Raw genomic sequence first — 19,307 nt, 5'->3', positions numbered from 1 at the left:
TTTCTTTCTTTCTTTCTTTTTGTTGTTGTTTTTCGAGACAGGGTTTCTCTGTATAGCCCTGGCTGTCCTGGAACTCACTCTGTAGACCAGGCTGGCCTCAAACTCAGAAATCCACCTGCCTCTGCCTCCCAAGTGCTGGGATTAAAGGCGTGCACCACCACTGCCCAGCTATGAAGGTATTTTCTTAATTGAGGTTCCTGCCTAACTGATGATTCTAGCTTCTGTCAGACTGACATAAAGCTAGCCAGTACGACTACGGCTTTGCAGTCTGTTTCGAAGTACTCAGATATGGTGATGTTTACAGCTGTTTTCACTAACGATGACTTTGTTCTCTGACTTTCTTTTTTTTTTTTTTGTCGTTCTATATGAATTTTAGGATGATCTTCTGTGGGAACGTGACTGATATTTTTATGTGGGCTGCATTGAATCTGAAGATTTCAGGGGGCAGTGTAAACATTTAATAGGATTTTTCTTTCCCACCTACAAACAAGAGATGCCTTTCAGCCTGTATGTGCCTTCTTCCAATTTTTTCCTATAAGCATTTTCTTGTTTCCAGTTCAGGGAACTCTCATCTCTTTAATTAACCTATCTTTGGGGATGTTATTTTTGGTAAGCGTTATAAATGTCTTTGCTTTCCTGAGCTCTTCTTCAGGTAACTTGTTATAGGTGTGTAGACAAGATATTGATTTGATTGCATTGATTTTGTATCCTGCCGTTTGGCTGAATTTGTTATCACTATTAATTACTCTTTATTTATTATTCTACACACACACACACACACACACACACACACACACACACACACACACACACACACAGACAGTGACAGTTTGATACCTTCCTTTTCCGTTCCAATGTGGTGTATTTCTTTGACTTACTGGTTGTCTTGGCTTCCATCTCTGTGTTAAACAGAGGTGGTAAACATGCACATCTTTACCAAGTCCCAGACCTTAGTGGGAATGCGTTCACCTCTTGACACTCCACGTGGTATTGGCCACAAGCTTTAGGAGTCTTCTCTCTTAATCTCTTCCCCCCCGAGATGAAGCTATTAGTTCCGCACATCTGTGAATGAATGTTTCTTCATATTTTCTTTGAGAAAATGCCAACACCAGTGTGTTTCTAGCATCAAACATTTTCTTTCTTTCTTTCTTTTTTACTATTCATAATTTATGTCAGCCTTCTTATTTTTTTATTGATTTTTTATTGGACATTTTATTTATTTACATTTCAGATGTTATCTCCTTTCCTCATCCTCCCCCCCATCAGACACCCCCATCCCATCTCCCCTCCTCCTGATTCTATGAGGGTGTGCCCCTACCCACTCCCACCTCCCTGCCCTCAAATTCCCCCACACTGGGGCAATCAGCCTTTACCGGACCAAGGATGTCCTCTCCCACCTTTGCCCAACAAGGCCATCCTCCCCTACATATACAACTGGAGCCATGGGTCCCTCCCTGTGTGCTCCCAGGCTGGTGGTTTAGACCCTGAGGGCTCTGGTTGGTTGGTATTGTTGCTCTCCCCATGGGGCTGCAAACCACTTCAGCTCCTTCTTTCTCTAACTCCTCCATTGGGAACCCCATGATCAGTTCAATGGTTAGCTGTGAGCATCTGCCTCTGTATATGTCAGGCTATGGCAGACCTTTAAGGAGACAGCCATATCAGGCTCCTGTCAGCATCCACTACAGTGGCTGCCTTTGGTGACTGCATATGGGATGGACCCCAGGTAGGGTAGACTCCGGATGGCCCCTCCTTCAGTTTCTGGTCCACGCTTTGTCTCCATATTTGCTCCCAAAATCAAACATTTTCATTGACTCATTGATTCATTCTTTTTTTTTTTTTATGGCATTGGAGGTTGAACCTAGGGCCTCACACATGCTAGGCAAGTGTTCTATCCCCAAGCTACGTCCCCAGCCCCCTTTTTATTTATTCTTTGGAGACAGGTTTGCACTAAGTTACACAGGCTGGTCTTACACTCACTGTGTTCCCTGGTCAGGCCTTGAGCTTGTGATCCTCCTGCCTCAGTCTCTGGACTAGCTTGGATTCTGATCATAACAATGCTAGCGGTGTTCTCAGATCTCTGCTGCACTGCTTTCTGGGACAGTTCTGCTATGTTGGACCTGTATCAATGTCACCACAGTGGTGGTGGTGGTGTTTCCATTGTCCCAGGACACCAGTGAGCTTGGCATCCACCATAGCCCTGGGTAGTGAAGTGTGTTCATCTAACTTTTTGACTTTGGTCATGGGTTTCACATGTCTCTGCAATGTGGTTGTGGTATCTGTGATGACTTTGATAATGGTGGTTATCACGTGAGTATGTGACATTTGGCCTGTCAGTCACAGGAGCAACATTGAGTTCTGTGCTTACATAACTCAGCAGTAGTTTGAAAAACATACTTCTACTTAAAATGGCGCTGCCAATAGGTTTTAGGAAAGTCAAGCATGGTACCAATCTGCGTGCTCAGGATGCTTTACTCATGAATGAGAGTTATGAGTGTGTATGGAAGTGTATGCACAGAGGTGTGTGTGTACTTATTCCTGTGTGTTTGCATGTATCTACAGGGGTGTGTGTGTGTGTGTGTCTGTGTGTGTGTGTCTGTGTGTGTGTGTGTCTGTGTGTGTGTCTGTGTGTGTGTGTGTCTGTGTGTGTGTGTCTGTGTGTGTGTGTGTGTGTGTAGGCCAATTGTTGATTTTGAGTGTCTTCCTCAGTCATTCTCTACCCCAACTTTTTAAAATAAAGATTTCTTTAATTATTTTGTGTATACAAGTGTTCTGTTTTCATGCATACCAGAAGATGGAATGAAATTCCATTAAAAGATGGTTGTAGGCCACCAAATGATTGCTGGGAATTAACTCAGGATCTCTGGACGAGCAGCGTGTGTTCTTAACTGCAAAGCCATCTCTCCAGCCCGCTCCAGCCCTCTCCAGCGTACTTTTAGAGAGAGGGTCATTGAACCTGAAGCCCACAAATACAACTCTGCTGGCTGTCCAGCAAGCTCCAGGGATCTTCCACTCCCTGCCTTCTCAGAAGTGGATTAAACATATGCGCAAACACACAGCAATCATGTTTGCCTTATTTGACATGGGTCTGGGGGACCAAACTCAAGTCCTCGAACTTAGAAGGCAATCAATCACTTTAATGACTGAGCCATCTCCCCAGCCCTGAGAATGATGGTTCCGATAGACATCTGATGATACATCTGCAGCAGTGGGCTAACAGAGCAGAATCCTGGCATTGGCCTTAGAATTCACGTGACTCAGATGGTTCAGCTGGTGACATTCTGTAACCTTGACATTGGCAGTGGTGGGTCAATAACCTTGACACAGGTGCTGATGGATTTCTGTAACCTTGACACTGACATCGGTGCAGTGGAGGGAGGACCAGCCACATCTGCAGCTGCAGAGACTCAGTTTTGAGAAGTGGGTCAAGTGTTACATAAAGTTACATAACAATAGATGACAAAGCCAGACCTAAGTTTGGGTTTTCTGCATAATGCAAACAAACCCCTTTCTGCACCACACTATGAGGCTCATTCAGTCTAAATTTAAAGGCGCCTGTGTCTTCTAGCTTTCCCAGGGCTTACAGGACCGGGGCTGCCTCCCTTGTCATGACTATAGTCACAATGTCTGTCCACTTGTGTGTGTTCACGGGTGAGACTGATCAAAGTCACGAACTGCATGGTGTACATTTGAACTTCTGGAAACTTGTGGTAAACAGCAAAGAAAGTTTTCTGTTCAACTGAAGTGCTCTGTGGCTTACTCAAAACCTCATAGATATAGTTACTGAATCATGAAGGTGTCCTGACTAGTTTCATGTCAACATTACATAAGCTAGAGACATTTGGGAAGACAGACTCTAAATTGAGAAAATGCTTCCAGAAGATGAGTTTGTAGGCAAGTCTGTAGGGCATTTTCTTTGTGAGTGATTGATGAATGAAGGTCCAGCCCATTGTGGGTGGAGCCACCCCTGGGCTGGTAGTCCTGGGGTAGATAAGAAAGCAGGCTGAGCAAGCTATGGGAATAAGCCAGTAAGCAGTACTCCTCTGTGGCCTCTGCCTAAATTCTTGACTCCAAGTTCCTGCCCTGTTTGAGTTCCTGCCTTTACTTTTCTCAGTGATCTGGAACTGTCAGCTGAAGTACACCTTTTCCTCCCCAAGCTGCCTTTGGTCATGGTGTTTAATCACAGCAGTTGAAACCTAACTAAGGCAGAAGGTTGATATTAGTGAAAGTGTCGGTTGTATAAGTGGCCAAATTCTTTCTTTAAAAAAAAAATTGAGAACCTTCAGAAATTTTGTACAGACCCAGGAACATGGTGTTCAGATTGAGGGGGGAAGCAATCCCATTGAAAACAAGTTTTAATAATATTAGCATAAACATTTAAGATTTCTACATCTTAGGCAGCATATAAGGTATGCTTGAATAAAAGCTTTGAGAATATACATGTTATGACAACGGCAATGCTAACAGGTTTGAAAGAAGTCAAGGTTCTGTCAATCTCGGCATTTAAGGTGTTTCCTATAGAGGCAGGTTTACGTTTAGGGTTAAGAATTTTAATAGAGACATAATCACACCCAGAGTCATATTACAACTTATTTTGTGTGTGTGTGTGTGTGTGTGTGTGTGTGTGTGAGAGAGAGAGAGAGAGAGAGAGAGAGAGAGAGAATAGCAGTATCCACATGGGAGTCAGAGGACAACTTGTAGGAGTTGTATCTCTCCTACTATCCCTAAGATGTAGGTCTCAGGGATTAAATTCAGGGCAAGAGGCTTGGCAGCTGACACCTTTAACCTTGAACCCTTCTTACTATTCCTATTCGCATTGAATTTAAAGGTACAGTGTGACATAAGAAATGTATATTGCTTCCCCAGCCCCCTACATCGTTAGGACGTTTCTGTTGCTCTCAGTTCCCAGAGCTCATGATCTATTTCTTCCCCTTACAGTACTTGGGATGCATCGAAGTTCTGCGCTCAATGAGGTCTCTTGACTTCAGTACAAGAACTCAGGTTACCAGGTAAGCTCTCTTCAAAAAACCCTGTGACTTTATTTCTGAAAGGAAAAAGCTCAAAAGTTCACAACCTAGGAATTTCTAGGTTGAATAAGGAATAAGAAATAGGAATAGTAATAGAAATAAGGAATAGGAATAAGAAAGCTCACCCCTTCCAATACCAGAGGCTGGTGATAGAGTCAGGACCCACACTGTGTTAAAATATAGGTGTATCTGTCCATGCATGGAGAGATATGTCTCTTGTTGGGAGCACCATGACAGGCCTTCTGGGATATTTTTATAATTAAGTGGCAAACAATCATTTTTAAGGTTTGACTGTGTGTTTGTTTCCCTAATGTAGGAGCCACTAGTGCAAGGTCAATACTAAAATCACCCAACTATATTCTTTCTGAAAAAAACGAAGACTGAGATATCCAGAGTGAATTTCCAAAGTGTTTAGGGAGAACAAATTTCACAAGGTTAGAGGTGGAAATGTTCATGGGAGAAGATCATTTAGGAAGGAGATTGACTTTTTAAAATACTTTATTTCCAATTTATATTTTAGGTTGTATACAAGAATACTGGGTTTCATTATGATGTTTTATTGTTATTAATATTTTAGTATAAAATACTAGATTTCATTATACTTTCACATACACACATGCTAATGTACTGTGTTCACATGCACCTCCTGTCACTCTCTTTTGTCCTCTTTCCCTTTCAACTTGTCCCCTTCTGTCCCTAAATACTCTTTCTGCATTAATGTTGCATATATTTAAATCTTTAGTCTACAAATGAGAGAAATCATGTGTCCCCGATTCCCCTTTCTTGTTCCCCTTGCCTCCTTCCCTGGCATAGCACCCCTTTCCACTCTTAACACACACACACACACACACACACACACACACACATGCACTTCTGTTAGCCTGGCTTATTTCACTTAGCACAGCGATCTCCGGTTCTACGTACGTTTCCTACAAATGGCCATCATTTAAAGTATTTTCTATGTATTTCCTACATTCTAAACTTCTCATGAGCCAGGACTGAAGCACTCACTTTTCAGTGAAACGTTATAGCTAAATATAGTTTCCAATAAAGTCAAGCTTTTTTTTTTTTTCAAATACTGATTGCTTGTCATGTTACAGCAAACAGCAGAGGCTGTGACGTAGCAGCACTCCTGTGGCCTGGAGGTCTCTATTGCATTGGCAGTTGTGAAATTGCTCAGACAACTTCCTCAGAGAGTCACACTTGATTATTTCATCCAGGTCACTGTATTGTGCTTCTCTGAGTCAGGAAACCACGTCTGAAGGTTTAAGTCATCATATGTAGTCATTACCTGTTACGTCTGGACCTCTGCCCTAAGTACTGTCATACATAATGCCTGTTCCTCTTCACAGGGGAAGTCTATGGCCAAGCACTGATATTTGTCTTCTTCCTAAGGCAACTCAAGGGACTTGGTGGGAACATATCAAAACCAGTGAACTAAACCAAAGGACTCCATTCCCACCCAGTTTGTGAAAAGATAGAGGAATTGTGGTCTGAAGTGAGAGTTTCTAAAAGAAAAGTCTGTTTCTTTGGTCACTTACTCATTCACTGTGCTCAGGACCTCAGGGTCAACAGACCAGTGAAGGGGCTTTTCAGGGTAGGATGAGAGAGGCGGAGTTAGCTTCTCTTACAGGGCTTGTGAGGGGGTTGGTCGTGGGGCTGGGGACTGTTCAGAAGCATTAGAATATGGGTTAGGGCAGATGGTGTTGATGGTTAAATCAGGAGGGGCAAGAATAGTATTTGTGGTGATTTGATTTTCTAGGGGGAAACAGTCACAGGAAGGAGACATCATTGAGTCTGGTTTCTCCTTCCTGTGTCTCAAAGACAGAAGACAAGATGGCTGTCTTAGAGTGTTATGTTGCTGTGAAGAGACACCATGGGGGTCAGAAAGATGGCTCAGTGGTTAAGAGCACTGACTGCTCTTCCAGAGGTCCTGAGTTCAATTCCCGTCAACTACATGGTGGCTCACAACCATCTGTAATGGGATCTGATGCCCTCTTCTGGTGTGTCTGAAGACAGTGACAGTGTGATTGTATACATAAAATAAATAAATCTTAAAAAAATAAAAAAGAAAGAGAGAGACACCATGACCATGGCAACTCTTATAAAGAAAAGCATTCATTGGGGCTTGCTTACATTTTCAGAGATTTAGTCCACTCTTATCATGGTGGGAAGTGTGACAGCAGACAGGCAGGCATGGTACTAGAGAAAGAGGTGAGAGTTCCACATCCAGATCCACAGGCAGCAGAGAGAGACCGGGCTTGGCTTGAGTGTTTGAAATCCCCAGACCCACCCCAAGAAACATACCTTCTCCAACAAGGCCACGTCTATCTCCCAATCCCTCTCAAGTAGCGCCACTTCCTAATGACAAGAATTCGAGCATATGAGCCTGTGGGGGTTGGGGGGCATTCCTAGTCAAACCACCACAGTGGCCATTTTGACTTTCTCTCATTGGCAAAGCACACGCTGTCACACGTGCAGAGCGATCCCAGTGCCTTGGGATGCGGGAACTGTGTACAGTGTTCACATTCATCTGTGTGATGGCTGTCTTTAAATTCTAGTGCAATCATTTCTACTGGGTTTCCTCTTTGGATTTCGGAGAGACTTTTGTTCCACTGACCTAGTCATTAAACTCCGCCATGAGTTGTGCTGCTGAGGAACGTGAGCTGTCTGCTCTGCCCAGGTGCCCGGTGTTGAGGAGCCAGATGACGCACCAATGACTGAGGGTCATTTAAGGGAGTACCACCCTGCTCCTCTGGGGTGGTAGTAAGCGGAACAAGTAAATAATTAGTTTCTCCTAAGGTGAGGATATTCTTCTTAGGGGCCTGTGGGTGAAATCCAAGTGAACAGAAGCACACTCACATCATAGAAGATAGCAGGTGACTAGCACTGGTGGGTGTGGAGTTTGGATGCTTTTCTCCAGTCCGATTCCGAGGTGTGAAAATGCTTCAGCACACTAGGGCAAGGGGAATGTCAATCATAGGCTCAGAAAAGGTGGTGCTGCATTCTGGTTTCAGCAGCATTGCCTTGGGGTTCATTAGACATTTGGGAGCTATGTCATTTATCTGTGATGCCATCTCTCCCGGTGTTATCTCTATTACGTAACATGTTTCTTATCGATGTTCGTTCCCGGAGCACACTCACACAAGAATAACAATTTGATCCATTAGCAATTGAAAGGAGCTGTTTTCCTCTGGAGGGAATGCTCTGCCATGCCTTGCATATTCACCACAGGGCGGAGCTTTAAAAATATGTTTTAAATAGAAATAGATTTATGTCACTTTTTTTCTCTCTTTTATTCCTTAAGCCCTTCTCTCCTTCTTTCCTTCCAGTGTGGAGCTTTTAAGGCCTTTATGTTAACTGTGCCTGCCTATCTAATTAAATACTTCCCCCATAATTTATATAGCAAAGATATTCTGGAAAGGTTGCACGGAACTTTGTATGGTCAGATTACAGAGACACTGGGTGGACTTATTTCTAAAAGTATTTCAGCCATGATATTTGATTAAGTTCATTTTGTAAGTAAATAAACTCTATGTATCTGTTTACTGCACTTTAAAATATAACTTAAAAATTTTACCCATATATTATTTGGAGACACTGACAGTGGTGTTATAGACCTTTTTCAAGGTAGATTTAATTTCATCCTATTCCTGGCAGCTAAATTTATTTATTGATTTTTTTTCAATGATAGAAGTCATGGATTTCCAGCTAAAACATGTCTTTTAACTATTTTCCAACTAACACATAACTTTAAAAACCTAAATTTAACTGCTTTTATGTAGTGTGTAGTTTTGTCTACACCCCTTTGTGATCCAGGACGGTTGCACGAGTTCACCTGCCCCAAAGAACTATCTCCAATCCATGAATAGAAAACACACATGCGCACTCGTGGACACACACACACACACACACACACGTTATTCTTGAAATGCCTTGACTAACTCCAGAATTAAATTAGGATTGTGTACTCCTACTTCTTGCTATCCCAGGGTCAATTGGAAAAGGAGCCAGAGGCTACTTACCCCACAACTCACATGGCTGGCTGGATTTCTCTCTTCAGCTACTGCGTTACTGTGGCCCCTTCCCCCTCTCCCTGTCCTCCAGATTCTCTCTGCATCCTACCCTGGCAACTTTAAGTGTCCCACTCCTTGCTCAGCCTTTGGCTAATGGCAACTTTATTGATAGATCAGAAGCCAGTTGAGGGCAAGGACCTTTAGTGTTGGTAAACAGATTCCTGATTAAATCAAAACATCAGAACCACCCTCTATACTTCCAGACTTACTGGCTCAATGGCTGTCAAAAAATCTTATATTTTTGATACCTTAGTTTACGGGGATAGGTGATGTGTACACTCCAATCACTGCCTACTCTGCTGAGAAGATGGCCTGGCTGTAGGGCCCAGCTCTGTCGAGCCAATTTTTACCTGACATATTCAGCTTGGTCTGGATTTGAACACATAGTAAGGAGACCAGAATAATATTTATAGATTCTACAGGACAAAGCTTGGTCACAGGGGCCTGCCTCTCTTGGCGTTTATTCAGTCCTAATGCCAAGATTCTATTCATCACAGTGGACACGGGACTGTGAGTGGCCTTGCTTCCCCCAATCCCACAACTGTGATATGATCTCTGCCTGTTCTGTGGTCCCCAAAAGGCTCAAAGACCAAGGACAGGGACCAGGGCTGATGTGACCTGGTTCCCAATTGGAGGCCACTGGAGGCCTTTATTTGTGCATGGCTATGACTCCGCAAGTGGACAAGAAATGTCTTTGTTCACTGTTCTGTTAGACTCTGTTACTGGAAGTCCCCCAAGGCTAAATTTTTGGACAGTGGAAAGTTGTGAGTATCTATTTACACAGTACAGTGAAAAGCCTGAGTCCTAAGAAAGGTGGCTCATACCCAGAAAATTACAATCCTGATGCTTAATGTAGATTGGCAACTTCAGTTATCAACCAGAAGTCACATCCTAGTTTCACAAGATGCTAAGTGTGTCTGATCAGGCCCTAAGTCAGATCCATGGGACAGCAGATTGAGGAACAGAAGCGAGGATCTCCCTTCTCGTTCCTTGTGGGCATCCAGGGGGAGATGGTTCTTTTTCGTTGTCAAATCAATGGGATTTGGATCACCATGGAAACACATCTCTGGAGGAGTCAATGAGAATGTCTCCAGATAGATCTAACAGAGCAGGGACGACTTACCTTGAATGAGGGCAGCGCTATTCCCAGGTTGAATAAAAACGAAATGGGGTTGATTGGCATTCATTTCTCTCTGCTTCTCAACTGTGGATGTGACATGACCAGCTGTTGTATGCTCTGGCTGCCAGGCCACCATCACCACAGTAGACTGTACCCCTTCTTAAGCTCAACTATAAGCCAAACAAACCCTGCCCCCAAAGCTGTTCCTAGTTATCTGTTTGGTCATAGCAATGACACAACCTCTCTCCTTAAGAGTCATCACAGAAGTCACACAGGGATCTCTGGTCACAAAGGATCCTATTCCAACTCCCTGCAATGCTGGGATGAATCTGGTAAGCAACCGATTCGCTTCCTCTTTGGGTCCTGTGGACTTGTGTCCTCAGCCACGTGTGGCTTGCTGGAGTCTTGAGTGAGTTGAAGGTGATTGATAAGATGCTGTTCTGAATCCAACATGAGCTTGCATTTCTAAACTCTGGAGAGGAAAACAATTGGGTGTGTTTTAGGTTCTTTGCATCCCTTATTTAAATAGGCTCACAGACCCATGTGAATTCTAGACCCTGTGAGTTCTGGGGCCTTGTGCATCAGCACATCCCACAAGGGCTTTATGGCTGTTCTGCACTCTGTTTCTGAATAGGAAGATTCTGTTCTAGTAATAGCTGTGAAAGGAAAGCATCTTTCTTCCCTTTCTCTCTGTCCTTGCTCAGGGTTGGGGTCTCAGAGTTCCTCTGGGTGCTAACATCTGTGGGTATTTAAAGTGATGTAGCAAACACATGCAGTAGAGGCACCCACAGACACACGGTCTGTCATGAGCAAGGGATCTGGTGCCAAGCTGGGACACGGACTCTATTCGTGCAAAGGGCTTGACTAGGAAGGTAGAGCTTGTGAACACATGGTGTTGATCTGAAGGGGAAATACACCATTGCTAGTTACCGGCTTTGAACTTGAGCAAAGAGCAGATAAGGCCTGGCCTATGAAAAGGAAGCAGAGGCCTGAACAGTGTTTTTGAGAATGGCAGTTCTATGTGTGTACTGGGGTGTAGCCTCGTCTGCCTGCCCCTTTATGAGCATGGCCTTGGCACACCTACCCAGTGCGTGTGGTCTCTTCATATCTGCCCCTGTGTGGGTGTGGTCTCATCATACCTGCCCCATGTGGGCGTGGTCTCCTCATACCGGCCCCTGTGTGGGCGTGGTCTCCTCACCTTCCAGTTTTCACCTGGAAGCCCAGCCACTGGCTTCTCCCATTCTCTAACTCCAGGTAAAACTCTTCCTTCATTGCTTTCAGACCTGTGAGTCTTGATCGGCGTCCTGACCCCACACTGCACTCCAACGGCACAGTGGGTTTTAAGAAAGGGCACATTTACTAACAAGTGGGTTGTGTTGTTTACAGTGGGTTTGCTTTCTTCAGCCTCGTCCTCATCAGGAGTAGGTTTGTGTGTGAAGATGAGGGAAAGGGAGAAGGACAGGTGGGGCCTGGGTTAGTGGGAGCCTTGGGGATTATGTGGCCCCGTGACACTTCTGGTGGGTGCCGAACACTTTTTATCCAGGCCTCCTAGAAATTACTTCCTCCTGGAGGTGTATGGTACCAACTCTTAGTGTGCAGGAATTATTCCAGGGGCTTCATGTCCCTGAAGGCATGGTGATCTTAACTGGATTAGGGTAACTTTCTCATTTGAGAAACATCAGGTGAGGTGATACTAGGGAACCTTGCTACCACACAAAACATGTCATGCTCTGTCTTTGGCCACCTGTCACAGCGTAGCTGAAGAAGGTGACCCATGTCCACCTGCTCCCTTAGGAATGAGAAGGAGCCAAATCACCATTTCACCCTTACAAGTCATTGCTCGTATTCCAAATTTCCCTTCTTGCTACAAAACAAACAGCCCCCATGTTGATTTCAGTTAGCTGCGCCAGAGAAAGGAGAGAGTCTATTTTTGTAGCTAGCTCCTCTGAAGCTGGGCAAGTCTCAGAATGAGGAGAGAGAACACCAGTGTGAATTGGCCCTCTCTGCACCCCGTACACTCAGGCATCTCAGAATAGCTGTCTCTGGATTTGAGCCCTAACCTGCTCATTCTAAGTGTGCTCGTCCTAAAACACATGCTTCCAGCCTGACTGTCTCCCCTCCCACCCCACATGAGGTCAAGAGGAAGCAGGAAGGACTTAGTGTTTCCGTGTTTGGGGGTGGCTTTTCAAAAGTCACCTGTGCATGTGTGTGCTCTGCCTTTGGAATGAAACTCAGGTGGCATTGGAACACTGGCCTTCCTCAGCTGGAATATTTGTGTTCTCTGGTCTCCTCTGATCTATTGGTATTTGTGTTTAAGTCTGTGCCTAGCACAGGAGGTGCAGCAGAGGCCCTTGGTGTCCCGAGTTCAGGGCAATGGACTATATACACACTCATGAAGATGAGGGGCTGTTAATTTGGGAATGTGGAAGGCGGTCCCCCTTGATGGAGTTGAGTCCAGGAATACTTCTCTGAAGAGGGAGCAGCAAACACTGGCAAGTTTCTCTTCCAGTCTCACCGAAGAGGGAGCACGGTGGCCATTGTTTGAGACAGGCTCTCTCATTGAACTATACTCACTAGATACAAGTGATTGTGCAAATACATTCTGGGCAGAACTTCCAGTTGGCACCCAGTGAGGATGTGGGTCAGCTCCAGAGACCATGGTACACTGCACACACCCGGCTCTAAGCCTCCATGTTAGGACATGAAAGCAACCATGGGGCACAAGGACCTGGGCTCTGTCCTTTAGAACAGGGTTCTTACCCTGTTCTGATGTTGTGTGCAGTCCCTTGACCATGATGATGATACCAGATTCTTCTCAATTGTGAAAGGTGGGCAAGATATTACTGTGTGCCAATGACCATGACAGCCATGGCCGATAGTAAGGGCCCACAGGTGTTACCTTGATAAGACCTCAGGTGTGTGTGTGTTTTAATATGCACACTCTCTTCAATCACCAATAGGATCCCAAGATATGGTATATGGAGGCTCTTAGGAGATAGCAGCTCCATGGAAGCTGAGTTATGAAGTGCCCATATGACTTATAAGCAGCTTGGCTAACAAGAGTGTCCTCTCACCAGAAATCCCTTCTGCTTATATAACCTTGGGTGGAGGTCTTGTGAGTCTTGTAAGTTTTGTTTACTTCCTGAACTTATGAGTCTCCCTCCTACCTCCAGAACAAACAATTCTAAAATGTGCATGTGTGGGTGGAAGATGGATCCCTGGACTGGCATGGGTGTTGGAAACTGGCTGAGCTTGGGTGACTAAGACAAGAAAAGGAAGACCAGCTGGCTGGAGGAAGTTCATGCAGAGAACGGGTGAAGCCCATTGGAACAACTGGTTAGAGTTTGAAGGTTGTGTCCACTCCTGGATCTGGCCTGTTCTCTTGGCAGCAATGAGAATTGTCTCTGACATATACTCCTGACAGCATGAATTTCCCCCAGGCCATCTCTATGGACTGAAGTCCCCTGATGCCATGATCCTAAATAACTCTTTCTTCCCTTAAGCTGTTTTCGGGAGGTATTTGTCATAGTGACATGGTGTCAACCACACCACATGTCAAAGAGGGGCCTCTAGATTGATTCATTGTTTGTTTATTGACTGCCTAGGAAGGTGTCTCTGCCTCCTGGCAAAACTATCTGTTTGTGGAAGATATTTTGGGGAAGGAATGCCATATTCTAGACTGGGGAGATGGGAGGACGGTCTCCCTGGGACAGTTTGCTTCTGGGGCATGCACATTTGATGTCAGTATAACAAAACAGCAGAGGCAATTGACTTACACAGAGAAAAAGTTTATTTTTTCCTCACAGTCCTGAAGGTTTTACTCCATGATTGGCTGGTCCCTTGAGGAGGCAGTTCAATATGGCCAAACCAGGTGGCTTTGCAAAACCAGTTACATCATGAGCTGAGAGGTGGGGGGAGGGAGGGAACAAGACACAAGACCACAATCCCCTTTAAGGACATGCTCCCACAGGCCTAAGACCCTCTACTGTAAGGCCTGCCTCCCAATGATTGACACCAGGTTGGATAGAACCAAGCACAAGGCCTTTGATGGGGGGTGGGAGGGTGAGAGTGGGGACAGAGAGGAACATCAAGATGAAAACTGTAGCAGTGGGTTGCTCAGGATGTTCCCAAGAGAACTTCTGCCTTAGCTTCAGATGATGACAGGGAACCAAGGGACTCCATCTTCCCCTTGCTGAGGGCACTGGACGGATGGGACTTCTGATATTGGGGTCCAGCTTAAGAAGGAATTGGGGGTATGGAGATAACTCAGTGAGCAAAACTGCGTGGCATGAGGAACAAGGTGGACCACATGAATGTCAGCTTCCAACACGTTTTTGAGGTGCTAATTCTGTCCAGGAACCCACTCTGGGAAGTATTATTCTTTATTCCATGAGAAACTATTTTTTGTTAAGTCTCTGGAATTCATTTTTAACTTCAGAACCATGCAGTGCAATGACTGTCCCTGAAACCACAGCTTTGGAAACGAGTCCACTTATTTATTTTCTTTTCAAAGGAGCCCACTCATGTAGGAATTTTAAAAATGGAGATCACAGAGGACATGGTGGCTGAAGCTGGTTTAAATAGCATCCGTACCACAGATCTGTGGTCCTCTTCCCCGTGCTCCCTGTGAGGACCATCTGGCATGGTGTGTATTTATAGTCCTCAGGCCAGAAACACATTTGTGTCACAGTGTACCTCCTCTACTGCTCCTTTTCTGCCGTCAACATCTCCCAAATAGACGATTCCAGAAGGATCCCTCTGCTCTTGTCAGAGACAGCCTCTTGAGTAGGTTTAGAGCCAGGCAGCCTGGACTCAGGGCTTTACAGCTGGGTGACCCTGTGCACATGGCTTTACTTCCCCGTATTTCATGAGGTTCACCAGCACTGCAGTTCACCTGTGATGGTGCCTCCTCCTCAGTAGGATTGGGAATCCACCGAGTTGGTGTCTGAAAAGCATTTAATTAGCTCAGCACAGACAAGGGCTCAGCCAGCTTAGCTCAGAGTCATATTTTCGTCTCTTTAAAAAAATATTTATTTGTTTTTGTGTATGCATGTGTGTGTGTGTATGCATATATGTCATAGCACACATGCGGAGGTCAGAGGACAACCTGTGGGAGTAGAGTAGGTTCTCTTCTACTACATGGGGCTTGGGGCTTGAACTTGGCTATTCAGTCTTAGTGACAAGCTTCTCCACTCTCTGAACTTTCTCACTGGCCCCAAATTTTCATTTTTTTTGTCACATCATCTCCTGTTGACAAATCTCATTGCCTTAAATATACACACTGTGGCACGTAGTACTTCTAGGTTAAAAGAAAAATTGTCCCTACCCCTCGGCATCTACTTGTCATCCAGGACTGTATCTACAGAAGCCATCTGGCGGTGCATGATGCCAGGGTGGTCAGAGAGAGGGTGCAGTCTTGAGTCTGTCACCATGTTGAGGTTATTTTCCCTCGACCACTACCACCACAGTGCCCTCCTGGCATCTCTCCTGGCAGTCTTTGCTGTCACCACAGCTCGGGTCTGTTTCAGCTCATGCTTCCTCCTTGTTCAATTGCCAGGGATTGCCAGCTCCTTCTGGTGACTGCTTCCCCTGTTTTCTACGCTTATCTTCAATTTCCTTTGTTCCTAATTAAAAAAAAAAGTGTGTGTGTGTGTGTGTGTATGTGTGTATATATGTATGTATCTGTGCATGAGTGTATATGTCTATATGTGTGTGTATGTTTGTACATATGTATATATGTGTGGGGAAAAAAATAGAGGGCCACAACAGTGGAGTCCCGGAGGCTTTCCACTCTGCGGTGGGTCCCACATGCACGAGGAATGTCTGAGGTTCCAGCAGCCTGGAGGCTTTGGCGGTGGCAGGCCTCAATGACACGAGGAAGTCCTTGGTTCCAAAAGGGTTTATTGTCATGGCAGATGGTAGATGGATCTGGTTGTACCCCCGTAAAACTCAGGGCAGACCCGAGTTATATAGGGAGGGAAAAAGGGGGAGGATTGGGGTAGGATATAGGGAGGATCTGGGGAGGCATGTTTAATTTGCTCTGCCCTCTCGCCTTCATTAGTATGTAAATCCCTAGGGCCTGAGGCCTCTAGTCACGCCCTCTACCTGTGCACTTTGGGAGGGGCTGTCTGGCCTACATGACTGAAAAATGTAATTCTATGGAGACTAGACTGCTTTTCAGGACCCTGGGTTCTTGGGGTGTGCTGAACTCCTGCTGGTTCTCATGCAGAGTCTTGGGGTTCTAGGCAACTGCCCAGCCATGACCCAGAATTCCCTTACGCAGTTCCACATATATGCATGTGTCTGTATGTATGCATGTATACATGTATGTATCTACCTATGAATGTGTATGTCTATGTATGTGTGTATATGTATGTATCTATGTATCTATATATGTGCCATATTGAATGTATATGTCTATATGTGTGTATATGCATGTATATATGTATGTGTGCATGTGTATGTATCTGTGTAGGTATAACTGTGTATGTATGTATGTGTGTGTATATATGTATGCATGTGTGTATGTATATATGCATGCATACATGTATGCATATATATGTATGTGTATATGTATGTGTATGTACATATACATATATGTGTATGTGTGTGTTCTCATGCTTTTGTGTGTGAGTGCCAGTGTACACATGCCATGGTGTGTGTATGAAGGTTGGGAACAGCCTGAGGTGTCTTCCCTCACTTTCCATCTTGTTGGAGAATGTATTCTGGTGCATATACCAGGTTAGCTGTCCTGCAAGCTTTCAGGCATTCTCTTGTTTCTACCTCTCCGCTCATGGTAGGAGACTTGGGATTACACCCATGAACTACTCTGTGTAGTTTCTTTGGGGTGGGTTCTGGGGATCCAAAGTTAGATCCTCACACTTGTACTTTACCCACTGAGCCTTCACCCCACGGCTATAGTTTCTTATTCCTGCTAACAGATCAATTTGCTGAAACATGCGAATTCTCAGTACACCCCACAGTGTTTCTGCCAGCTGCAGAATGCTGCGCTCAGGAATGTTCTTAGCTTGCAGAGTTCCGCCGGCCTGGCCGGCATCTCCGCTAAGCATCCCTCACGTTGGCTCTCATTTCCTTTGCTCACCTCTCAAACCTGCTCCACTTCTCTTGGGATCCACTTTAAAACTGTTATCTCGTAAACACTATGTAAGCCCCTCCCACCCTGTTAGACATGACACAATGCCCCTTTGTCACTTTGACTCAGTAAATATATAGAAAAAATATATTCTGGATTATTGTAGACAAGATTTATATCAAAATAACAGTTTTGTGTCTGTTAAGAGGAAAATAGAACAATATTAAAAAGTGCTCCTGTGAGTGAAACAGCACAGACCCGAGAGCTTAGCACTGAGGAGGCTGAGGCAGGAAGGGCACAAAGAAAGGAGGGGAGAGGAGAGACACACAACACAGAACCCAGAACCAATAGCCTGAGTGATAGTGAGACCTCTTTTATAGGAAAAGGGAAAGAAGAAAGTGTTCCTAGAAATGTCAGATTTGGAGCCCAAGTCACTGAGTCACTTCTTGACTGGCAGCTCTGTTACCAGAGTCTTCCTGGGTGTCCTTGTCCTTTATGCCATTCCAGGAGCTCTGGAAATGACAAAAGTGTACCCAAAACAAGCATAAAAATGTGAAAGCAATAGTGACTTTTAAAAATATATCGTTAAAAAGGGAGGGATGGTTAATTGGTGCACACTTGACAATCTGAGTTTAATTTTAGCAACTCTCTGCAGAGAGAAAGAACCAATTCTTACAAGTTGTCCTGTGACCTTTGTACTTGTGTCATGATGTGCATGTACACACACACACACACACTCTCTACTGATGAAGATAGTAAATAACAAGGACACTAATGCAGCATAAAAGATCTCTAAAGGCAATAAACAGAGATCGGAGGAAGAGATGGAGAGGGGAAGAAGACTTAGAAGAGAACAAAAGGAAGGAGAGAAGAGGAGGTGGGGAGAGTCACAGAATACACACAACACCAGGAACAAAGGCTGGACACCGTCCATACTGAACTGTGCATACTGAGGAGTGAGAGGAAACAGGACAGCTGTGCCAGTAGACTTGGTAACCCAGACAAAATGGATGAATTCTTGGAAGGCTCCAACTGTCTAAGTTCCCTGAATGAAGAGCAGGTGACCTATATAGACTCTATCTATTGAATGAAACTGATGACGAAAGGAGACCTCCCCATAGAGAAAACTCCAAGGCCAGATGGCTCCAAACACTTAAGGGAGAGGTAACACCAGTTCCCACAATCTGTTCCACCAAACAGAAGGGACACTTTCCAATTCCCTTCATGAGTCCAATGTTATCCTGAAACTATAAACCAGACAGAGACCGTCAAGGAAAAGAACTCAGCAGAACACCTCACAGACAGACACAAACCTCTTATGAGGAACTTTCAAACAGAATCCAGCTATGCCTTAGGAAGATAACATATCACACTCTGAAGGTATTTTGCAACATTATACACTGGGTTTAATACTTAAAATAAAATAAAAATCGTATGAACAGCTTGATGTAGGCAGAAAAGATGCCCAATAGAAACCTGAAAACATTGGGAAGAGAAAACCATTTCAGCACAGTGACAGGGCATCCACAAATCCACAGCCAGTGTCAGTGCACAGTGAGGACATTTCCCTTTAAGAGCTGTAGGAAGAGTAGCATTGCTTTCATGGCTATTTAACACCATCTGAGAGATCCATGACAGAGCAATGAGACAAGAAAGGAAAAAACCATGCCAACAGGACAAAGCAAAATAAAACTGTCTTCATCTGTATATAAAACCCTGAAGCAGCTACACAGATGATACAAGAACAAACAACTTAGAAAAGCTACATAGGCTGGGCAGTGGTGGCGCATGCCTTTAATCCCAGCACTTGGGAGGCAGAGGCAGGCGGATTTCTGAGTTCGAGGCCAGCCTGGTCTACAGAGTGAGTTCCAGGACAGCCAGGGCTACACAGAGAAACCCTGTCTGGAAAAAAACAAACAAAAAGAAAGAAAGAAAGAAAGAAAGAAAGAAAGAAAGAAAGAAAGAAAGAAAGAAAGGAAGAAAGAAAGAAAGAA

The 19,307-nt window shown here is 44.6% G+C and overlaps 1 protein-coding gene across 1 annotated transcript in view; it reads left to right on the top strand.

Moving 5' to 3' along the window:
* Positions 1-19,307, top strand: part of Shc3 (SHC adaptor protein 3) — a 120,164-nt gene that overhangs the window by 43,302 nt on the left and 57,555 nt on the right. Inside the window, exon 2 of the mRNA XM_028772141.1 lies at positions 4,936-5,006. Within this exon, the coding sequence (XP_028627974.1) occupies positions 4,936-5,006 (71 nt within the window). The remainder of the gene's footprint in view (positions 1-4,935; positions 5,007-19,307) is intronic.

The sequence above is a fragment of the Grammomys surdaster genome, unplaced genomic scaffold (genome assembly GCF_004785775.1).
Source record: "Grammomys surdaster isolate TR1022 unplaced genomic scaffold, NIH_TR_1.0 211, whole genome shotgun sequence".
In the NCBI taxonomy this organism is placed as follows: domain Eukaryota; kingdom Metazoa; phylum Chordata; class Mammalia; order Rodentia; family Muridae; genus Grammomys; species Grammomys surdaster.
The sequence above is the reverse complement of the archived record's forward strand: the minus strand, read 5'-3'. Positions and strand labels throughout refer to the sequence as shown.